The 24,224-nt window shown below is 43.0% G+C and overlaps 1 protein-coding gene and 1 long non-coding RNA gene across 3 annotated transcripts in view; one reads left to right on the top strand and one right to left on the bottom strand.

The window, feature by feature from the left end:
* Positions 1-749: 749 nt before the first annotated feature.
* LOC123383179 lies at positions 750-7,327 on the bottom strand. The gene is made up of 2 exons (XR_006592650.1): positions 7,205-7,327; positions 750-1,855 (listed from the first exon to the last, which is right to left on the bottom strand). It is a non-coding gene; the product is annotated as an uncharacterized LOC123383179 (long non-coding RNA).
* Positions 7,328-21,342: 14,015 nt separating this feature from the next.
* Positions 21,343-24,224, top strand: part of TOX (thymocyte selection associated high mobility group box) — a 306,345-nt gene continuing 303,463 nt past the window's right edge. The window contains exon 1 of one of the 2 annotated variants that reach the window (XM_023248542.2): positions 21,343-21,686. In XM_023248542.2, coding sequence (XP_023104310.1) covers positions 21,585-21,686 — 102 coding nt within the window. In that variant the 5' untranslated portion in view covers positions 21,343-21,584. The remainder of the gene's footprint in view (positions 21,687-24,224) is intronic. The other variant, XM_023248541.2, reaches the window with a different exon arrangement.

The raw sequence follows: 24,224 nt of genomic DNA, 5'->3' as shown, positions 1-24,224 counted from the left end.
CCTGACCTGAGCCGAAGTCTGCCGCTTAGCGGACTGAGCCACCAAGGAGCCCCTCTAAGGAGTGGAGGAGTGGAGAGCCCCTTAGCAATTCCCCTCTGTAGGTGAATTTCTCCAATTTGACATTTAGCCATGTTCAGTCTTGTGGTTTATTCCTACCCCCGACACACAGGACTTACCACATCCATTCAAAGCTACCCGCAAGTGAAACACTAATGCTTGTGCTTAATTACTCCATATTTTGTTCCTTTCCTGCCCTTTCTGCAAAATTTAATTTTTTCTGTAGTTCTATTATTTTTATTTTTTTATTTTAATTCCAGTGTGGCAAAATTTACTTCTTGCTCTATCATGCATTATATATATTTTTGCTTATATATTACACATATGCGGGTTTTTTGGTTATACCAGAAGTTTTCTAAACATTACTCTTTCTTTCTCTCCCTCCGTCCCTCTTCCTTCCCATGCCTACCTCTCTCTCTTTCTCAATCTCTCTTTCTCAATTTCTCTCTCTGTCTCACTCTCTGTCACACACACACACACACACACACACACACACACACACACACACACTATAAAACTTGTAGCTGTCTACATGCCATTATGTGTTCCTCAAGCACGTGATTATATTGGCTCCACAACATTTAATCAGAGACATGTAGATAATTTAGCTACTTTCTATTTTCAGAAATTAAGATTTCACAAGTCTTAATATTTTTACAGTTTTAAATAGTGCCACAACTAATATCGTTGTATACAAAAAAACTTTGAATCTTTTATTATTTTCTTAGAATAGATTCTTGGATGTTATTATCCTGACAAAGGGTATGAACTCTTTCAGGGCTCTTGATGGATTTTGCCAAATTGCTTTCTAGAAAGGTTGTAGCAATTTACAATTCACTGCAGTATGTGATAGGTGAAGAGTGCTGTCTCTTCGGTGATTTAATGTGCATTTCCTGATTACTCGCGAGGTTAGACATTAACTGAATGCACTATATGTTTAACGAATTCCCTTGTAAGAGTTTCAGGTGATTTTAATTATCCTGTTTGAAGCTTCCTTCTTCACTCAAAATATTTGTGAATCTTTCTCTAAGCATAACGCTGTGTTAAAACTAAGGATTAGCTCAACGGCCCAGCATACTTCAATACCCATGGCATAACTGGAGTACAAGGGGACAATTATGTCATGATGCAAGGAAATGTAGCGGCAAATGAAGGCTTCTGCTCGGCAAACCCACTGCTGTACGAAAGCAAAGATCCTTATTTCGCTGTTTTGAATAATCAAAAGGAGGCTTAATACAATTTCATGCTTTCTATTGAAAAGGAAAATACCATATTGAAATCTGCCTTTAAATGATTTTTAATTTGGCTATTTTACAGTTAATATTGTTCCTCCACCCCAGGGGTGTTTGGGAACCATTCAGCATGTCTATTTTCCATACCAATATCTTGCTAAAATCCACTGCTGGTTTCCATTATCTCTGGGAAGGGATCTGCTAATTGTCACCTAAAGGAATTCTGAGATATTATTTAACACACTATTACAGTTTAATACAATGACGGTAAAACCATCAGCTTTCCTCTTAGCTTTATATATCACCTTCTTATGAAATTAACTCTTCCCTTCTAAAAATAGTCTTTCCACGTGAAACATTCCTTGGACCAGTCATTTGTCTTTTGGTTGTAGTATCATCCATGACAATTTCTCATCTTGGTGAGGACCACTTATGTGAAACTGTGGCCATCTCAATGCAATTTTATGATATCCCCACCAGGATGCTCCTTGAAGCCTCAGATAAAAAGCCTTTCATCTCTTCATTCCCTTTGTATCCAGAGACAGAGGGTCAGTTGACCATGGATGCTGCAGGCAAGAACAAAAACATGTGCACACATCTCATTGGCACCAGAGAAGAAAAGGGAAATATATATATTTCCATTTGAAATAATACAACTAGGTAAAACCTAACACACGAAAAAGTAGACTGCGTACCAAGCAGCTCTTTTATTGGGAGAATAATTTTTGTTTTGTTAGGAAAATTTTTACACTACTTTCTGGCTGCACTGGCTTCACGAAGGTTCTGTTTGCATTGTAGGTTGACAGAACTAAGAAGCGTTTTGCCTAATCTCAGTTGCTTCAGGCCTAATCCTGGTAGATGTGATGAGCTACTGCATACACCACTTATGGCAATTTAAAGAAAACCGTATCTTTATTGAAAAAGAAAGAGAGAAAAGAGAGAAGAAAGAGAGGGAGGGAAAGAAAGAGAGAGGGAAGAATCTCCAGGGTAGCCAGGCAATGCTCTCTTCTCAGCGGGGTTTGCTTGTCCATCCCTAGTCAGCTTTGCTGATCTTGGCTGATCTCTTCCAGGATGCTGGCTTCAGCTTGTTCTCATGGTAGGAGCAGAGGGAAGGGAGAAAAAAGAAGAATAGTTGTGTGCAAGACCTCTTGAGTCCAAAGCTTGAAACCAGCATGTTGTAGTCACCACCATTTTCTAGAGTTCAGAGTAAATTCCAATATTAATCCAGACTTAAGAAATAGGGAAATGGACTCTATGTCCTGATGGGAAAACCTGCAAAGTTGTGTTTCAAAGACTATGGATAAGAGACAGGTGAAGAATTGGGGCTATTTTGGAAATCTATCAAAATGGTAACAATTAGCTACTATAAAGTTGTGTACATTATTCCTCCCAATTTTTCCTTAAGTTTGTCATATCCTACTGTATCATTTTATTTATTTTTTAAGTTTATTTATTTATTTTGAGGGAGAGAGAGAGAGAGTATGGGAGGGGCAGAGAGAGAGACAGAGAGAATCCCAAGCAGGTTGTGCACTGTCAGTGCAAAGCCCAACATGGGGCTCGAACTCACAAACCATGAGATCATGACCTGAGCGAGAGAGGAAGATAGTGAGTGAGTGAGATACAGAGACAGAAGGGGTCAGAAGATCCAAAGTGGGCTCTGCACGGACAGCAGTGAGCCCATGTGGGGCTCGAACTCACGGACTGTGAGATCATGACCTGAGCCAAAATCAAGAGTCGAATGCTTAACGGACTGAGCCACACAGGTGCCCCAATGCAATTTTAATAATAACAAATCATGCTACATTTACCTCCAAGTTTGTTATGCGAATAACTTTATTGATAGGCATCTTTCCAGGTCAGTATATACAGCTAAGTCATTCCTTTAATGTCTACATAAGGTTTAATAAATCCATGTATCATTATTTAAGCATTTCCCTACAGATGAAAATATACTTGACTTTTTTTCCCATTGCAAACATATCTTACAAGCATATTTTTGTATTCTCGTGCTTTCAGTTATAAAAGTTTGTTTCCTAGAAGGGTGATTTCTAGTTTAAAGGGTATGTATATTTTTCACTTTATTACAGTAACTTTACTTTGAAGAAAAGGGTAATTTGGGTAATATATTTGTCAAAGTAATTAGTGCCAATTATTGGAACAGATAACCCGAAACACAGTCACTTAACACAAAGAAAAGTAGATATGGGTCAGGCAGCCATCTTGAATTGCTCTCTACATGGTTACTAAGGAACCTCACCTCCCTTCACCAAGTGTCTCCACCGCCTTAAAGAGTAGCCTCAGAATTGCTTTACTAGTTCCTGTGCATTCAACAAGACTCCCAGAAGAAAAAGAGTTAGAATAAGGAGATAGTGGGAGATATTTTAAGACCAAGGCTTGGAATGTCTTATTTCTCTTCTGCTGATATTCCTTTTGCCAAAACTCAGTCACATAGCTTCAATCTAAGTACAAGGGAAGCTGGGAAATGTAGTTTTCTTATGTGCTCAGGACTAGGAATACTACTGATGAACATCTGCTCAGCTGGTGTCTCTGATGATACATTTTCTGTATGTGATACTTCTATTATTTTATTGTTATTATTTGAAAATCCTGAAATGCTCAAAAAGGAACAAATCTTGCTTAATGCCAGACCTTATAAAATTGGAAAAATAGTAAATACTCCTCATCCATCCCGTCCCAACCCTACAGGTAAACACTGTTAACAATTTAGAGTTTGTCCTAGTTTGTTTCTGAAACATGTTTCTATTTACTAAGTATCTATCTGCTTATCTATCTATATCTGTTACATATGTACATGTTAGGGACTAAATTGTGTCCCCCAAAAGTTGTATTTTGAAATCTGAAGCAGTCTCAAAACGCAACTGTTTTTGGAGATAGAGTCCTTAAAGGGACTCTCTCCTAAAGGGAGATAGAGTCCATTAAAGTAAAATGAGGTCATTAGGGTGGGCCTTAATGTGACTATGACTGGTGCCCTTGTAAGAAGGGGAAATTAGGATGAAGATATGCACAGAGGGAAGGCCATGTGAGGACATAGGGAGGAGGAGGCATTTATGAGCTAAGGAGAGAAGACTCAGAAGAAGCTAATCCTGCTACCACCTTGATTTCAGGTTCTTAGCCCCCAGAATTGTGAGAAAACAAACTTCTGCTGTTGAAGACCCCCCCCCCCCATCTGTGGTACTTTGTTATGGCAGTCCTAGGAGACAAATACACTCTACATAATTACGCATTAATTATAGGCTTTCAAACTCCCTCACATTCCCCATTGTACATAAACCTCCCCCCACCCCACTTTTTTTTTTGGTTGCAAATAAATCATCTTAAGTATTTGCCTGTATACATTTTTTAAAAAGCAGTGACTTTCATTTACATTTTCTGTTTCTAGTGAGAATTAGAATTTTTATCACATGTTACTATTTACTTATTTGCATTTTTCCTTCTGTAAATTTACGATTTGTGCCATTTATCTATTTTTAAATTCATTTTGTTCCCTTTATTTTTAACGCAAAGAACTCTGTATGTTATTTATAACAACACTTTGTCGTATATGTTGCAAAGATATTTCTCCCGATCTGCCGTTTATATTTTGACTTGGTTTGTGAGAATAGTTTGATTTATAGATGCTTTACATTTTCCTGTTTCTTCATGAGTTTCCATTTGTTAGACACTATGCTGGTTGTTGTAGGATATAGCATGAGCAAGTCCGAATCTCTGTCCTCAGGAAGATTATAGTCTCAGGGTTGGCTGAGACAGGTACATAATTATGCGGAATCCCTAGCACCATATGGAAGACATCACGAGAGAACAAATACTCAAGCTGGGGCAAGAAGGTGAAGAAAGGCTTTACAAAGAGAGCATTCATGAAACATCTTGAAACGCGATGTGAGCCAAAAAACATGTCTAAGTAGTACACGAGGCATGTTTATTAAAGCCTCCCGCCCACAGAGTCTGAAATAGCAGCCGCAAGAGTATTCCTTTGTTTGGCTGATGATGTTTAAGAGTAGCCTGGTGGGGCTGAGATGTGGAAATGGTAGGCAAGAAAACGAGGGAAAGTGACTCGATCTCCCCTTCAGGCTCCTGTGAAAAGCTCAGAGCGGAGTAAACTCAGCAACGTGGCAGGGGCCGACCTCCGGCCTCTGGGTTCCACCTCCTCTCAAATGCCCCAACCCAGAGCTGCAGGGGCGGGTGATGAAGTGTGGGTCCTCACCAATTCTGAAGGGCTCCCTGGACTTTGCGGCACAGCTAGGAGCACTCAGGGTCTTAAGTGCCCACAGGTCCCTGTGCTCTGAAGGCCCCGGGAGTCGTGTGGGCCACGTCCAAGAAAAAGCAGCTCTGCGTAGTGTTGCACGGAGGGAGGGTCCGTGTGCAGAGGCACCCTGCCTGAGCGGGCATCCTGGCTAGCACTTTCCTACTCGGGGACTTCCCTACTTGGTGACTTTCCCTCTCTGTGCCCCAAGTTCTTCTCTGATGATTGGGACTGATAATAGGGCCTACCTCATGAGGTAAGAAATTAAGTGGGATAATACATACGAGGAGTTGAAGCCAGTGCCGACTCTTAAGGACTCAAGGCACATCAGAATTACTATTTTACAGTCTTTGTGAATCCCCCCACCAGAAAGGATATATTGTATTCTTATTAGGATCCTTGTTGTATAGATGGGGAAACTGAGCATCAACAGATAGGATCTACTCCCCAAAGCCTGGCAGATAGCAGAACATGTATGGTGGGTCCCAGAACAAGGGTTCTACATCCCCCCACTGTGGTCTTCCCCACCAGAAAGCACACACTAGCCAAGAGTAGAGAAGCGGTTTTTTTCTCCTCCCTTGGCAGAAACTGTTGCTTTCATTGGGGTAGTTTCAAGGTAAGGAGAGCAAACCAAAGAGTGTCATCTGAAAAAGAGAGGGGGGTGGGGAGAAATTTTCCTGAATATATTCTTCTAGGCTTATTTAATTATCCAGATAAATGAAACCTTAGACCTACTTTGATTCGGTGCCCATAGACCAAATATAAGAGCAAACTTGCTTGCTGAAGTTGCCTTGCTGTGATCTTTCTCGGCCTGGAGCAGGAGGCCAACATTCCCCCACATAACCACGAAGTAGCACTTACGCCCATTGGAACTGGACCCCTCAGAAGGCAGCCAACAAAGGCAGTGGCCAGCGTGGTCGGGAGTTTTCCTTTCTGTACAGTTCTTTTCCTGTCTGATCACTTGGCCAGGGGGATTATTTAATCTGATTTGTAGAGTCTGTAGCCTGCCAGAACCTCACATTCTCAACATATTTTAGAAAATACTGTAGAAAGGAAATTTTACCCGGCCTGTAAAGGAGACTACCTCCTGAAGTTATGCTTCATAGAGAGCTGCCGCACTGAAAGGGCCCACACTGAAAGGGCGATCTCCGTCAAGAAGACGGTGGAGAAGCGCACGTTGCCTTGAAACTCAAACGGTAAAAGCCAATTCCACTGCAAATAAGGAAGAATTACAGGCAGCTCAGGAGACTTTTGACACAGCAGTGAAAGGACCTTGCAGAAGGAGACTTTCTGCCATTTCTGTTCCCCAGAAAAGGCCCAGCCATGAAAGAAAAATAATTCAAATGTATCCCCAAATGCAGAAGGACATTCAATGCCGCTCCATTGCCTCAGCCAGTTCTTTCTCCTATTCTAAAAATGAATACAACAGCGCTTTCAATTAGAACAAGCAGTTGCTTTATGCGGGGACAGATTAAGTTAGTGTTATTTTTTTTAGACTCCCTTTTTGAATTTTCAAGTCCCAACACTGAGATGAAAAAGATGTTTTTCAGTTCCCCCACTTCTTCCAACTTCTTGAAGCCCAAAGATCCAGAATAAACCACCGAGCTCTAAGCCAGGCCTATTACAAATCCCACATCCTTGGCTTTAAACACACCTTTGCCACCTTGGAGCCATCGATCAGTGCGCAGAAGCCCAGGTCTTGAAATCAGGGATGCTCCGTCCAATGGTATGACGTAAATGTGATTCTATCTATATGTCTCTTCATCTGTGTCTGTAGATCCTGAAAAAAAAAAAAAAAAAACTCAGATAGCAGATGATGAGGTCATCATCCATGTATTAAAGGAATGCTCTTTAATAGGCATATGTTCCCACTCTTTGAAACTGATGTCACGGAACGAATAAAATCCTTTTTTTTTTTTTTTTTTGTATTTTCACACAGTTAAGGCAAACATGTGGTCTTATCAGAATAAGTTTTCGGTTTCAGTGGTTACAGCTCAACTATGTAGCTGGAACGACAACCTTGCCATGCATATTCTGTTTATTGGAGAGGCAACAAAGTCCCGGGATTTAAAGTGCAATAAACTGCCATGTTCAAAGCCTGGCTCTCCCGCTTCCTATGATTATGAACTTGTTCTAATTATTTTGTCAACACACAGTGAGGAGAAAGCTGGGTGAATTTATTTGAACTCGATGCCATTAAACAAATAATTGCTGAGTACTTGTTACGTTTCAGAAGTTGTGCTTGGCCCTGCAGAGCCTCAGAGATGAACAGGACACGGTAGCTGTGCCCCCACAGCTTATTGAGAAGAGAGGATAACTATATATATATAGACATATACAGTATATATATATATATATTTATATATATATATATATATATATATATATATGTATATATATGACTGTAGCACAAGGTGATATGTGAGAAGTCCCATGAAAGAATCACCAATAATTGTTTTGGGAAGGAGAGTGGGGAAAGCCCAGATTGGGTAGGAGGGACTAGGAAGAGTCACAGGAAGAGGGCAGTGATGGTGGCAGGAGGAAGCGGAAGGTAGGGCAGGCGTTGCCTAGGAACGTAGAGCAGAAGCTAGAAAAAAGGGCCTGCTGAGAGAATATGAAGTGATCTGCTCTGGTAGATACATAAACACTGAGAGAAATAAGACAAGAAATCAAAGCGGAATCTGGAATGCTGGGTGTGGGAGTCCTTACTTAACTCCAAAAACAATAAACATAGGCAACATTCACTGATATGTCCCAAGTGCCTCTGGAAGCTTCTAGAAAGAGATGAAATACTGGCTTAAACTCTAGATGCAAAGATACTAAATCGGTAGGCAGCAACATTATGAGTTTTCTTATGTGAAAATAGCAGATTAAACTTTGAATAGAAGTTTATAAATTAATTTACAATTTTTTAAGAATGTGTTGGAACTTTATCACATTTTACCAAGCAGCAGCCTCTCTGAAAGACCTTTTTTGCAGGAATTGAAATAATTAAATTGAAGATTCAGTGTACCTTTTCAATCATTTTATTAAAAAACTCATTCTGGTTTTCTCTGAGGGAGAGATAAACCACTGCTTAAGGAAGTGGCTAAATCTTTTTTTAAACTACTGTATTCACCATAAAATATATGACACTATTCCCAAATAACACCTAATAGAAGCTGGTCACCTCAAAATCAGGAAAAAAAAAACCCTGCCGTTTCCAAACCACTTTTTGTATTCGTCTGTAAACCAGATGTTGGAAGTACAAAGGTGATTGAGATGTAATCTAGAACGGAAGAAGAAGAGCGTAAAAAAAAAATCGCTACAGCTCACTAATGAAGAAATCCACGGTGTGCCTGGGGTGGGGAAGGAGGGCTTAGCACCGTTTTACTGAAGTAATATTTGCTTTGGGTCCTGAAGGTAATAGGAGCCATCATGTGAATGTGTGGTCGTGGGCATGTTCTTTCTCGACTGAAGGAATAGTGGATGCGGATGCTTGAAATGAAGGCAAGCACAAGTAGCTAATTGCAGGAGAACAAATGGCTCAGTGTGTCTGGGTATCAGAAAAGCTGGTGGAGGTGTTGACGCAGGGCAGTGGCGTGCTCGATGGGTCCTCTGGGTTGACAGTCACGGCGGGGGTGTAGATGCTGAATTGTAGGTAAGGAGAACCAGTGAGAGATGCCAGCGATAGTTCAGATGAGCAATGACAAAGGATGAGACCTGTAGTTAACCATGGCATTGAGAATAACTACTAAATGAGCTATGCAGCCCACGAGAAAACTATTTATATACAGATTGCATTTATCAAGATTTATGTGTGCGTTGTAAGTGTGAGGGACTGAAGAAATACAGGTAGATGTAGCTGGTAGATGGTTGGAAATAGGCACCTGGGAGTCAGAAAACAGGAAAGAACGTTGATTTGACAGAGATTAGAAAATAAATTGTAGTTGGAGCTACGGAAGGAGATCGCCATCCAGCAGAGGGTATAGAAAAGCTTTTGCAGACTTGGAGGCCAGCACTGTGTCTGGCATATACAAAGGACTCACTTTATTTGTTGAATGGATGACCGATTGAATGAGAAAACAGATGAATGTCTACCATTCCCTCCTGGAACAATCCTTCCTTGGAATCGAGGACTCCCCATTCCCTTGATTTCTCTTATTTCCCTGTTTCTTGTCATATTGCTTTTTCTACCTGTTTTTTTCTCTTCATGTGGATGCTCCCCAGTTATCTATCCACAAAGACAAATATAAGGCAGGATCTCTTCACTTAAACGCTTCACCATCTAACAAGGAACCAATTTTTAAAGCCCCAAGAAAGTCAAGAAATGTGAGAAATTAAGAGTGCCCGGGGAAATGGACAGGTATATATTCAATGGAGGCCTTAGAACAGTTTCAATAGAAAATATCTCAGGAATGGAAATCCAGATTGCTGTGGGTTGAAGAATAAATAGGAAGGTGAAGAGGGACAGACAAGGAATCATTTTAAGAAGCTTAGTAACAATAGGGTGGACGGAGATAGAGCTGTATCTGGAAGGGGGGCATTTCAAATGTTGTTTTGTTGAGGGAAAAGGGGTCTGGGCATGAAAGAGTTGAGTGTCCTTTAGATCAAGAACCCAATAAAACATAGCAAATATTGTCTTTGACCTCAAGGAGCTAATTGTTTATTGTAGAAAGCAGATATGTGAATTGTCTGGGAAGGTAGAGTATGATAGATTTCATGACCCGCCTGTGCCAGCTGGAGGGTCTGAAATGCTGTCCTGAAGAGAATAATGATTCGATGCCTGATCTGAGTCTAAAAGAGACATGGGAGCTTTTCGTGTAGATACCAAGGGAAGGGGATGCTGGGTAGAGGCAACAGTGGGAACAAAGGCACAGGAATATTAAAACCATAAATGTTACAAGTCATTTGTCATTTTCTCCCAGCCTGTGGAATGTACTTTCATTTCATTGGCAATGACTTCTGAAAAGCAAGGTTTTAATTTTCCTGAAATTCAATTTATCAAAGTGCACTTTGTATCCTAAGGAAGCTTTGTTTAATCCAAGTCATGATTTTATCCTCTATTTTCTTGTATTATTTTTATAGTTTGAGCTCTTTAATTTGGGTCTATGCTCTGTTTAGAGTTAACTTTTGTATAGGGTGTGATGTAAGGGTTTATTTTTACACTAGGGTATCTAATTATTCCAGCAGAATTTGTTGAAAAAAAAATATCATGTTTTCATTGCATTACCTTGTCACTTTTGTTTAAAATCAATTAACTAGTGTTTATGGGTCCATTTCCAGACTTTTGTTTTGTTCAATTTATTTATACGCCTATCATTATGCCAATATCATGTGGACTTCGCTATTGTAGTTTTTCTGTAAGTCTTAAAATCAAGTGGTGTAATTTTTCCAACTTTACTCTTTTTAAAAATTGTTTTGGTCCTTTGCACTTCCATAAAAATGTTAAAATAAGTTTCTTATTTTCAACAAAAAAAGGCTAAACTTTTTATTGGGGTTTCATTGAATCTATAGATCATTTTGAGCAGAGTGATGTCTTAACTATATTAAAGTCCTCATACTATGAACATGGTATAGCTCTCCATTTATTTAGGTCTGCTTTAATTTCACTCAGCACTGTTTTTGCAATTTTTCGTGCACAGGTTTTATATAGTTTGTGGGATTTATACCTAAGAATTTCATATTTCTTATCATAAATACTTTTTTAATGTCCAATTGTTTGCTGTTTGTATAAAGAAATAGATTTTTTTTTTCATACTGACCTGGTATCCTGCAACCTTGCCAAAGTTACTTATTACTTTTTTTATAGACTGTGATAAAGGACTACATCCAGAATATATAAAGAACTTCAGCAAATCAGTAATAAATGGACAAACACCCTGATCTTACAAAGGCAAAAGCTTTTAGCAAACTCTTTATCAAAGAAGATATACTAGTGACAAACATATGAAAAGATCATTAGTCATCAGCAAGATGTAAATTTAAAAGTATAAATATATAATTACAAATCCACTTGAATGGTTGACCTCAAAAAGATTAACAATGCCAAGTGTTGGTAAGGATTTACGGCAATCAAATCTCTTAGACTTTACTTGTAGGAATGAAATAGGGTACAGTCACTTCTGAAATCAAACTGGCAGCTTCTTATACATTGAAAAATGCATTTGCTACACAACCTAACTTTCACATCCCTGGATACTCACCCACAGAAAATGAAAACATATGTCCAGACAGGTATTTGTACTTGGATTTTCACAGCAGCCCTATCCCTTGTAGTTAAAACTGGATAAAGAAAACTGTCACATTCACAATGGAATATTACTCAGCAATAAAAAGGAGCAACATACTGATAGACATAACAATGTGGATGAATTTCAAACACATTACGATAAAGGAAAAAAATCAGACAGAAAAGACCACATAGTAAAAGATTCCATTTATATAACGTTCCAGTAAAAAATGAAACTACAGCAACAAAATCAGGTCAAGAGTTTCTTGGGGTCTGGGTTTGGGGGAAAGAATTGACTACAAAGGGACCCAAGGGGACTTTCTGAGCTGATGGAGATGTTCTGTATATGATTGTGGTGCTGCTTCACAAATTTCTGGAAACTCATCAAATATACATTTAAAATCAGTGGATTTTGGGGCGCCTGGATGGCTCAGTCAGTTAAGCGTCCGACGTCAGCTCAGGTCATGATCTTGCGATCTGTGAGTTTGAGCCCTGCATCGGGCTCCGTGCTGACGGCTCAGAGCCTGCAGCCTGCTTCGGATTCTGTGTCTCCCTCTCTCTGACCCTCCCCCGTTCATGCTCTGTCTCAAAAATAAATAAACGTTAAAAAATAAAATAAAATCAGTGGATTTTTTATTATACATAAGTTGTTCCTTGACGGATTGCTTCAAAAGAAATCCGGTGAATTTAAGTTGTTAAGACTGTAAGACTGTATAATCCACTATCCGAGACTCTACAGGCCAAATGTGTTTTAGGTGGTGGTGTTTTTCAAATGTGTTTTGAAGTTCACAATTTGTGAAAAATTTGTGGAAGCTTATATAGTATATTACATAACCGTCCTTGATGCAGGGGTTGTTGTAGCATCTCATAATCAAACATAGTACTATTTCTGCAACAAAACATATTCCCAGAGTGGGATCAATACATTCTATAAAGAGCCTCTTGTCAGTTTAGAGGAGACGTTACCTCTAGATTTTGCTGCTAGAGGTATAATGAAACAACTTAGAGTTTTCAGAGCTTTTGGAGCTTCAGAATTGAGATTGAGGGGCTGTGGTCTTGTCCAAGCAGTTTGGTATTTGCTATTGTTTTGATTCAGAGGTTAGGCTAGAGGGGGGAGAGATTCTGAGGCTGAGAAAACATGAGGCTGGAGAGACAGATCACAGAGGATCACAATAGTATTTTCCTGGGTATCGTGATATACTTACAGCTACTAAAATGGCACATTAATAACTCAGAAAAAGGAGGACCTGATCTGTCCTCCAGTAACAAACTCCTGTGGTTATTTATGAAAACCTTACTGTAATGGAAATAGTATGTGGAAATCCCATTGTCCATAAAATATTATAACACAAATATTATAATATCATATAATTATAATATGATATTGATCAAATATCAAAGTCAAGTCACATAGTTAAGCCCTTCAAGACTCCTCAACCTCTTCAAGAGAAAGTTCCAGCCCTCAGACAAAGAGTTTTGGTGATCTAAACTCGCTCTCTAAGTTGCCTTGCTGTCCCTCCCTCTGTCCCCTACCCCCCATCTCGGCACCTCAAAAACGACTGCAAATACCCAATTGCTTGTGCTGGTTGTTCCCAAACTTGTCTTTGTCTTTAAAGCCTCTTTGACTTTGTTAACACTTTTCCCTCTGATTAAATGCTATTCCCTCCCTTCGTTCTCTGGGAAATTTCTATTCTAGAGGTTATACATGCTTATGGAGACCACACAGAAAACAAATGAGTAAAGCAGCCAAGGAAATGCAGGTGTAGAAGAGTAACAACACGCAACATATATGGTTATGTAAGACACCTAGCATAGAGAGGGCCCTTATAATGGTGTCGTTAATTAAGAATGATGCTAGACCGTAATAATACAGATGAGGCAACACAGAATGCAATACTACTGGAACTCTTCCCCAACCTGTCACAATGAAGTTGGAAGTGTTTACACGTTATGACTGATATCTTGAGTTTTTGCCAGTAGCTTCCTAAATTAACTCTTTCTGAGACCAAGGGAAAATCTGCCAAGTTGTCTTCTTGGAAAGAGCACTGTTTAAGGAATTGATGATAGTTGAGGCCATCAGTCCTATTCAGAGAGATGCCATTTCTTCCCTCTAGGAGCTTATAATCAGCATCAAAGACAGGAATACAGACAGGCATAGTGGAGCACCATTTGGAACAAAATGGAAACATTAAAGCAGTCCATGGATAGTCAGGTAATTGCATTACTTAAAGGTCAAGCATAAGTGGATTTGTAGTGGAAGGAAGCTGCGAGTACCTAATCAGGGCAGAGATCAGGAACTGCAGGTGGAAACTGGGCAGGGCAAGGGTGAAAAATCACTTACCTAATCAACCCTGGAAGATTTCATGGGACGAGTGGGGGAAACAGTAGCAACCATCAGCCAGAGCGGGAGCTGAAGAGTCTCTTGCCGTCTTCAAAATGTGTGGTTTTTGAATTAGTGAATTGAAGGCTACACATTAAAATACACTATTATCAAGCAGGAAGGATTCCTTTTCTTTCATCTTCGGCTCTGACATCATCCTATAAGGCCGTCTTTATCGTGTGAGAGTGTCCTTTTACAAAAGTAACATTCTAAAAATGTATTACATATTTTAACTCCACGTTAATTCTGAGTTTTAATATTTAATATTTAATTTAAATATTGTAATTCCTAGCTTTATAACGTGTCCTAGGTCGTGCCGGCAAAATCAGATGTTTGTTGCTTTTCCTTTGTGACCAAAGTCCTTGAAAATATTCAGGAACACTATCTAATGTGAAAGGAAGCAGTTTTTGACTTTCAAGAACTACGAGAGGTGTCTTGGTTCCCCTTCTTGGATGAGCGTCACTTTATGCTATCCAAAACGGATGAGCACAGAAACCCTTTAGATCATTAGAGCTACGTTTGAACCCTCTGCCCACTGGATCACACGGAAGGAAGGTGTATTTCAAGAAGAGGGGTGTCAGTGGGTGCTTGGGTGACTTGAAAGCTTTGATCGGGTGCAGAGATTTTAAAATCTCTCCTTTGGCAATACATTCAAGATCACTGGGGAAAATGTTTTTCATGTGTGACTAAATCCTTCACGCTCTAGGATTACATCCAATTTCTTATGCCGTATCTTCAGCATAGGTGTTCTCTCGTTGTTTGAGAAAGAACTCTTGAGGTACACGATTTGAAGATATTGCATTGCCTCTCTAGTCAGGTCCTTTAATCTTTCTCAAAAGGTCTCATTTTTCCAATCCTTTAATCATCCCTGTGGTAAAAAACTAAGTGCGCATCCCTTTTTTGTCTCCCTCTGGACAGAGGTGCCGACCGGTCTAAGTCCGGCGGGTTGTATTTATACATTTTACGCCCAAGTGGTACCTTCCCTGTGTAAACTGAGTGTTGCTGTCGACTCGTTGTGTCTTTCTGAAAACCAACGATCCCAAAACACGGCTATGAACACAGTTCAAAATCAGACACACAGTGTGCAAGGAAACCAGAATCATCTTCCCTTTGTATTCCTCTGGCTCCCTTTTGGGCCCCACTTTCACGGGAATGTGGGAGCCCTGATTATCCATTTTCACCAAAATAGCATTTACTGAGGCAGGCATATTAACTCAGGTAAAGCAAAATGACTGTTCCTTTCATCTCAGCAACTCCACACCTACTCACCTTCCAATTGACTTTTTATAGAATATTAGTTTGCATTAAAAAAAATCCATTTAATTGCATCAGAGAAACACTTCGCTGCCGCGCTCCAGGCCCATAGCATGTCACAGCTGCTCCTATTTAAGGCATAATTGTAGCCTCACTCTTCTACGAGGAACTAATTCTGATTCTGAAAGGATTTGTCCTCACAGTTTATCCTGATGAGAGAGGACCGGATTATTGCCGTGTGAAATAGCTGAATAGTCCTATTACAGCTATTATGCCACAAATGTTGTATATTGTTGAAGATCAAAGTACTGTACCGCACTCAATGGCAAGATGCACAAGCCTGGCCCACTTCCCATATTATGTAAAAAACACTGCATTTTATGAGTCATTTAGTACCATGTGAGGTATCTGTGGACCCTCTGTCATCTCCCTCAAACTTTCCTCATCATTCAGAAATCCTTTATTTTCTGGTTGAAAGACTTACAATCTAGTCATTTCTCACTAGTCTCCCCAGGAAATAAACTTCAGTACTCTGTGTTCTCCCGTTGCATTATGTTATGCATTGCGTATCATTCTGCTTTACATTCAAATTACTTGAGACAACTCTTAAAGAACTGTGGACAATGGTACATTCCAACCGGTAAATTGAGAAAATGTAAACGTTTCCTATCAAAACCATTAATGAGGTTCGCAGAGCCTTTAAGATGTGTGGGATTCAGCGTTGGTTAGGCTGTAAGGGCACAAACATGCCTATTTCACCCCATAATCTTGTTAGGACGGTAAACCGGTAAACACATCATAACAAAGATGCCTTATGAGAGAGGTGGCCCATACACAGGAGGTGTTCCAATGAATGGTATTTAAAAAGAGTGAGGTTTTCTTCTATGAGCAAGATTGAGGGGTCAGCCATAACTGGAAATCTCACCCTTATGTTAGAGGAGGCCAGTGAAGGGCTGAATATTAATTTTGTTATAAAACGTGGCATGCTTTGATTTTAGTTTCAACATTTGGCATTTCAAAATAAATTCCTCTAGAAGATGTTTCATCCATATCACTAAGAGAGGGCTATTACCCTTAAAGAAAACTAACTCCAGAACTAACAAAAGATACCCCTCAAGAAATGTGGTTTTGCTGTTGTTGAATGAGAGTCTTATTTTTATAAGACTCTCAAAAATCATGGACAGGATTAACTGTCTAGGGGATATTTACCCTAATGCATAACATTCTGTGTGTAGTTTGGGGACATTACTACAAGATTTAGGATTTACGTCCACAGTACAAAGAATCAGTTAACGTAAAATGTGGTCAATGGAAACAAGTGCAAATTTGAAAACACGACAATTATGAAACTGTAATTAAAATGAAGACGGGTAGTGTTGAGGGATCAAAATGAGATGCTAAGTGTGGTTTGTAACTAGTGGTTAGGGTTTCCAGTGGAACTTGTAAAACTAAGTAAGAAAGTGAAATTCAATGTAAAGAAATTAGGACTAGGTCCAGGACATGGTAGGCATTTCAGAAAGTGTAGCTATCGGTATTATTACATCAATCCTAGAAAGGAGCTATTGTATTTATAGACACACATTTTTTGATAATGGGAGTTCCTAGTTCAGATGATCAAATTGCAATCTGGGTCTCTACAACAATTCATTTCTGTTTAGTTAGAATAATTGAGTCAATTGCCACACTGCAGATGACGGGGACCTGGAGGGGTGATCCTTTATGTTCCCTGGTGAGAGCCAACACAAAATAACAATCCAGCGAGGAAATGTACTCACTAAGATCTTGTGCTTTTCACATTCCCTTTGTGCCCATGTTTTCTTGCCTCCTAGACCAGTGGTTCTCTATCTTTCCTGAAAGTTAAAGCCCCTGGACAGGGGCTCCTGGGTGGCTCAGTGGGTTAAGCGTCCACTTCCGCTCAGATCCTGATTTTATGGTTCCCGAGATAGAGCCTGGATGTTAGATCAAGCCCTGCATCAGGCTCTCTGCTGTCAGTTTCCGAGTTCCAAGCCCTCGGATCCTCTGTCCCCATCTCTCTCTGCCCCTTCCCTGCTCTTGCTCTCTCTCAAAAATAAACATTTTAAAAACTCCTATGCCCTGTGGAACACCTGGGTGGCTCAGTTGCTTAAGCATCTGACTTCAGCTCAAGTCATGATCTCCCAGTTCCAGGGTTGGAGCCCCACATGGGGCTCTGTGCTGACAGCTCAGAGCCTGCAGCCTGCTTCGGATTCTGTGTCTTCCTCCATCTCTCTCTCTCTCTGCCCCTCCCCTGCTCATGCTCTGTCTCTCTCTCTCTCAAAAATAAATAAAACATTAAAAAAAATTTTTTTTAATAAAAAACTCCTATGCCCTAAATAGATTGAACCAGAACCTATGGGGGAGGAGCCCAGGCATGAGTATTTTTCAAAGCTTCTAGGGTGATTCCACTGACAGGGCTAAGTTGGAAATACTACTCTAGAAGACTTAAACACATCTAAAGTAGAATCTCTTTTAAGTAATTTGTTTTTCTATGTCAACCTATACACAATACATAGCATAGTGCTTTGCTCTGCTTACAGGCTTGTTGAATAATGTACAAACAAATGGATGGACAAAATAAATTAGTAAACGTTGCCATGATACAGAGTTTAATGTCCTAGAAATTGAAAAATAATATAACGCCTCTCCACTACTGTATCTCCCAAATCAATAAGATTTACTCACGGGTTTAGCTATTTAACTTCCCCTAATTTTTTCTTGGGAGAACTGCTCCCATTCGATATCTGATAGGCCTTGGGTAGAGCATTAAAAAGAGAGTTTTGTTTTTTGTTTTTAAGATCACACTGAGATGATCTTCACAGTCTTCTCTCCATGTATGAACGATTGGAGTTAAGAGATTTTTTTTTTCTTTTTTGTAACCAACAGCTCCCATTTCTACCTGAGTTGGGAAAACGCAAGCAGTTCTGTCACACCAGCCGAGCTACCATCTAACTCCATTCTGACGGCACCTACCTGGACACAGCATCAGATCCCACAGGCTCAGGGCTCAACTGCCTACACTGTCCCGACCACTTGAGATGCCCACTGCAAGCCTATGCTTCTGACGGATCAGCCATCAATCAGAGTTTCCCCATGACCCCCCTCCTCGGGTGTGATTAATTTATTAGAGTGGCTCATACGACTCCAGAAAACAGCTTACTTACTGTTTACCGATTTATCATGAAAGGATATCATGAAGGATGCAGTTGAACATCCAGATGGAAGGGAAGGAGATGTGAGAAAAGGTATGGGGATTCCATGTTGTGTCCTGGCACACCACTCTCCCTCATTTCCACGTGGTCATCAACCCAGAAGCTCTATGAATCCTGAATTTTCAGGATTTTTATGGAGACTTCATCATGTAGGCACGATTGATCATGGCCCCCATTTTCGTTCCCATCCTCTGTGAAGTTGACCTTCATGGTCTACTCTCCATGTCTGAGTAGTTGGAGTTAAGAGCTTTTGTAATCAAGAGTTCACTTTCCCGCCCCTCACACCACACCATGCATGGACATATCACTTTGACTCCACTGACTGCACATGGAAGAAACTGGGCCCAAACTGGATAGAGGGACACAGTTCCCATGCATTTGGGTTTTCCCTCACAAGCCAGAGGAAAGTGGTAGGTCTACAGAAATCACTGTCTTCCCTAGGTGTCAGGATGTTGACAATGATATTGTTCCTGCCCTGAACCGTTTCATCTTCCTGATGCTCACAGAGCCATCAAACAGGCATCAATTATGGATTCTAAGGAAGTTTGTAGAATTTTGAAATAATGTAGTAGGTTGGTAATAAATGCTGAACTGATGACAGAAATTGAAGTTTGGAAATATTTAATGTCAACCCAAAAGCTTTTTTTTTAACTTGTGGAAATACATATATATAAGCATATTTTAGCATCTACAATTGAATTTGAACATTGACATTACAAAACACAAAACCCCATCAAAATTTTATCATAAAGACCTTTATTAAGAGGAGAAACATTTTCTGTTTCTTACTTTCATTTTGTACCTTGAAGGACCTGTAAATGTGGAGGTTCTTCTGAATCCAGAGGAGAGGAATTCTTTTTTTCCTACTGCTCTCTCCCCTATGCAATTTCCACCATGTCAATCTTGAGATATGGAAAAGGCTGGGTTTTTGCTACTTCTAAAAATGATGGCGAGAAGAAAGAAAACAATGGTTTAAGGGCGGGGAGGGGGGGGTGGGGGTGGTGGAAAGATGCAAAAACTACAAAACAATGTTTAGCAAAAGGTTCCTGAAAAGCCACGCATAGACGCCCAACGATGTTATCGTTTCTTATACTTTCTTCATAGATTTTCTTCCAGCTCTCTCTGATTGTACCTGACAGGTGCTCTCAATTGCAGAGGAAGCGACATAGCTGTGAGAAAGTTGCACGGAGCAGTTGGCAATCAACATGCACTGTAAAGTTGTGTGGAGTGGGAAAATGTTCTTAGCATCCTCCTTGGCGCCAGAAACAAGTGGAACGAAGTACTTCCAGGCTCCCTCTGTGGGGTCTTGGGCCCTAGTGTGCAGGGGTGCTTCCTCCCGGGAAGGTAAATATAACCCTCTCCTGCCTGGACTTCCCACCAAGGACAGAGCCTCAGGGATGAATCTGTTGGCCTACAGCCAAGACTTACCCACTTCCCCACCCCCGTCATCTGGAAAAACGAAGTTGCAAGTTCCTGTGTTTTAGAGGTAAGGAGGGAAACCATGATTGGTGATTTCCTCCCCGCACTTACCTACCGGAGGAAGGGGGAGGCTGATTCCAGGCGTTCTGTGCCTCTCCAAGAGCATCACTGGGCTTCCAATGTTAAGAGACAAGAATCTCACCCGGGGCAACTACCAAGCCCACGTGTTTTCCCTCTAGCCTGATCGTGTGTGCTGATGACCGTTTCCCTATTTACACTTTGACTTACCCCTGTGGTCTTCTTAAAGTTTCTCAGGTAGCCCTAGCCTTGCAAACCTTCCAGTGGGGCACAGATCTTTGGGAGGTGAGGGCTGCAGGCAGAAGGGAGCAACAGAAAGGAGGAGACTCCTAAGCCCATTCACACCCTGCAGTCCTTTCCTGTCCCTAGCCCAGTAGCCCATTACAGCGCACGGATGATTCGCGCTCCCTGCGGGTTCCTGGTCCCCAGGACCGGCGCTGCGTGTTATAGTCACCACCAGCAGGGGCTGGGAGAAGGGTGGGGGCGCAGAGACAGGAGTGGGTAAGGCCACGCAAGGGGAGGTGGCGGATGCAGAGAAAGAGGTGGGGACCGCCGCGGAGCGGGCGGTGGGAGCGGGGTGGGGCCAGGGCGGGCCCGGGGGCGGGGCTGCGGGGCGGGGTGCGCCACAGCGCCCCCTTGCTGCGCGCTCCCCGCCGTGCCCCGGGGCGGCGGGTGGCTAGGGCTCCGCAGCCCCTTTGTGTGCGACGCGCTGGCCGAGAGGAGCGCGGCTCGGGCACGGCGGAGGCTCGGCGGGGTCCCGCCGCCCCGGCCCGGTCCCGGCCGCGCTCTCCTCCTCCTTCTCCGCTCCTCCCTCCTCCGGCCCCCGGCCCCCAGCCCCACGCCGCAGCCATTGGGCCGCGAGCAGCCCCGCGTCCTGCCGCGCACCCTACCCCGCCCGGCCCGGGGCGTTCACCCCCTCCCCCCCCACTCCCGCCCTGTCCCCCTCTTCATTCCTCCCCCCCATCCCAGGCCTCCAAGGTGGAGAAAATAAACTAAAAGCAGAGCAACTCAGAGACTCCAATAAAACGCCCAGGACCTAGAGCCCGAGCGCGAGCGCGTGTGCCGGGCGGCGAGGGGCGCGGGAGGCGGGGATGGGGGGGGCGGGCGGGGGGACAATGAGCGCATGAAGTTACCTGCCCGGCGGCGGCGGCGGCGGCGGCGGCGGCGGCGGCGGCGGTGGCGGCGGGGCCGGGAGGCGGCGGCGGAGCAGGCTGCGCGCTCGGCGCCGACGGGTGCGCGCCGCGGCTTGGGGGAGAGTTGAGCGCTTTTCCCCCCTCTTTTTTTTTTTTCTTTTTTTTTTTTTCTCCTCTTCTTCTTAAACAAACCACAAACGGATGTGAGGGAAGGAAGGTGTTTCTTTTACTCCTGAGTCCAGACACCTCTCTCTGTTCCGTCTAAGCTTGTTTTGCTGAACACTTTTTTTAAAAAAAGGAAAAGAAAAGGAGTTGCTTGATGTGAGAGTGAAATGGACGTAAGATTTTATCCACCTCCAGCCCAGCCCGCCGCTGCGCCCGACGCTCCCTGTCTGGGACCTTCTCCCTGCCTGGACCCCTACTATTGCAACAAGGTGAACGCTCTGCTTTTGTTTCCACCGTGTTCTTGCTGCTTGATCCCGGGAGGGGGGCGGCGGCGGCGGCGGCGGGCCGGCTCGGCTGCCGGGGCCGGTCGGCGGAGGCCGGTCCCGGGCGCGCTCGGCTCGCAGCCCGCTACAGCCCTGCGTGCGCTTGGGTAGTAAATACTGTGCAGCACAGCTCCGGGGGTTTGCCAAACACCGCGATTGTGCGGAAAGTGACACGATTTGCTCGGATTCTTTCCTTCCTGCTGTTCGCGACTGAGGCTCCCTGCCTAGGTTTGCCGGGGGGCGTTTAAAAAAAAAAATTAAGAGAAAACCACGGAATACTTTGGGGGTGTGTCTGGGGTCCGGGAACGGAGGCAGAGAGTAAGAGAACTCAGTTTATTTTCTAGTTTCCCCTTCTCCCTCCCGCCCTCTCTTGGGCTGCGGGGACTCGTGGCACCGCTTCCCTGCCCGGGATTAGTTGCCAGGGGAGCAGCCGGGAGTCGGGGTGCAGGGACCAGGGAGACGCCTCCGCCCCCCACGGGGAAAATTGCTCCACAAGTCTTTTGTTTTCCTAAACCCTTTCGGGCGGCCGAGCCCGGTGTTCGGACGCCGGTCTGCGGGCCGGGGTGCAGGGTGCAGCGGGGTAACAGGGTTTGGGGGACAGCTCCCGCTTTGGGGGGGGGGGTGGCGGCGCGCGCGGTAATTGCAAGTTTGTTAGAAGCCGGGCTAGCGCGTTGAGTTCGCGTCCCAAGCTCCCGCACTCCTCACGGGGCTGGAGCAGGGTCCCGGTCTGGGCTGTACGCGCCAGCCCGGTGACCCCAGGTGCCAAGGCCGCGGGGGAACCGGGCGCGGCTAACCGGGCGGTTGGCCCGGGGCGAGGCGGGGGTTGGGGGGGGCGCTGGCAGAGCTACGGCGGAGCCCGGTTTGCCCCAAAGAATGGTCAGGGGATAGGAAGGGAGGGGGTTATCCTCGAGGCTTCTCCAACTCTCGGCCCCGAGAGGGAGGACGCTCAGGGACCGGTTTCCCGAGAGCAGCCGCAGGGCCACGGCTGTCCTCGCCTCGGGCTCATTGGACGTGTGTTAAGCGGTCCCGCAGGGTGAACGTCGGCGGGGAGGAGTGAGCTCTCGGAGACAGGGCGCGAGTGGTTTAGACGCCCAGCTCCCGCTCAACCTGCCTGATACTCTATCTCCTGCAAGCAATTCCATGCTGGCCCCTCGGTGAATTCCACTGTGTAAATCCTTGGGACTTCTAGTATTTGCCTGGTAGCGAGGCATCATCAAACAGCTTTCTTACGTGATACAGAGGTATTTAGCGCGCTGCATCCTTAGCCCCCGGGGCTCTCCACCACGCAACCGCCTCGCAGCTCCGCGTCTTGGTCAGTCGAGACACACACACACACACACACACACACACACACACACACACAACTGTGACTTAAGTGAGACGCAGATACCACTCCGTGCTGAAGCTCCTTGATGTTGTGTAAGGCTCAGTAAAAGGGATGGAAATGTATGCCGATGATGGATAGGGAAGTTTGGAACGAAGGAAATCTAGTCTTGGGCAAGGCAGAAAGGCATTTTATCACACAGAGAGAGCTCTTTAGCTAGGAACAGGTTGGAAAGCTCCGGTAACTTTGACAAGAGAAGTTTGTGTGAAGTTTCATTATTTGTCAGTTGCCTAGTTCTCCCATTCTAGAATCTGTTTTGCCTTTTTATAAGCAAGTATTTTGTGTTTGTAAAGTTCTATGTGGCTCATAAACTGTCACTAATACTAATAAAAATAATAAAGTAGCAGACCTATCCTGGATCGTAAACACATATTCCACAGTTGTAACCAGAACCAAAAGGTCAGAACCATTTTGGCGATGAAACTGGACAAATCTTATTAAATTTATGGTGATTTTAGGCTCCAAGAAGAAGGCAACGATTTGGATACACATTTCACTCGTCATTCTTGTGATAGTAGGGTCAGATTTAATTTAAAAGTTAAATGCTTTGGAAAATCAAGAATTACTTCAATATATTAAATCATTTTCCAATTAAGTGCTTTAAATAATTTTCGTGGGTTGTGCTGTGAATTGAATAAATTGATTTGCAAAGTCTTCAGAATTTCTTTACTAGCTCATTGAAGTTCCTTTTAAGTCCCCCCGTGTATGAGGAGCAAACTGTTCTTTTTAAATGCAAATTAGCCACCCTTTCTATAGGCCTGTTGCAAGTCTTCTATTTAACTTATCCAGGGAATAATGGATTTTTAAAGATGCAAAGTCATGATATACTTCTAATAGTAGGAAGAGACTTCATGGAAATGCTTCTCCAAGAATGCCTTCCCCTGCCTTTCTCTGTACAGCAGTCTATCAAATATATTTGTCACTGATCCCCGATTATATCAAATATACCGAGTAGGTTTGCTAGGCCCCAGAAAACCCAGACACTAATTTTTTTCTACTCCATCATGATTAACACTGATACACAATTTCTGTCCACCCCCGCTATTTTCGTTGCTTAGAATGTAGTCAACTAGCATTCATTTTCTGCGATGACTCAAGTG

This window comes from Felis catus, chromosome F2 (genome assembly GCF_018350175.1).
Source record: "Felis catus isolate Fca126 chromosome F2, F.catus_Fca126_mat1.0, whole genome shotgun sequence".
Classification (NCBI taxonomy): domain Eukaryota; kingdom Metazoa; phylum Chordata; class Mammalia; order Carnivora; family Felidae; genus Felis; species Felis catus.
This window is presented reverse-complemented; position numbering and strand designations above follow the sequence as displayed.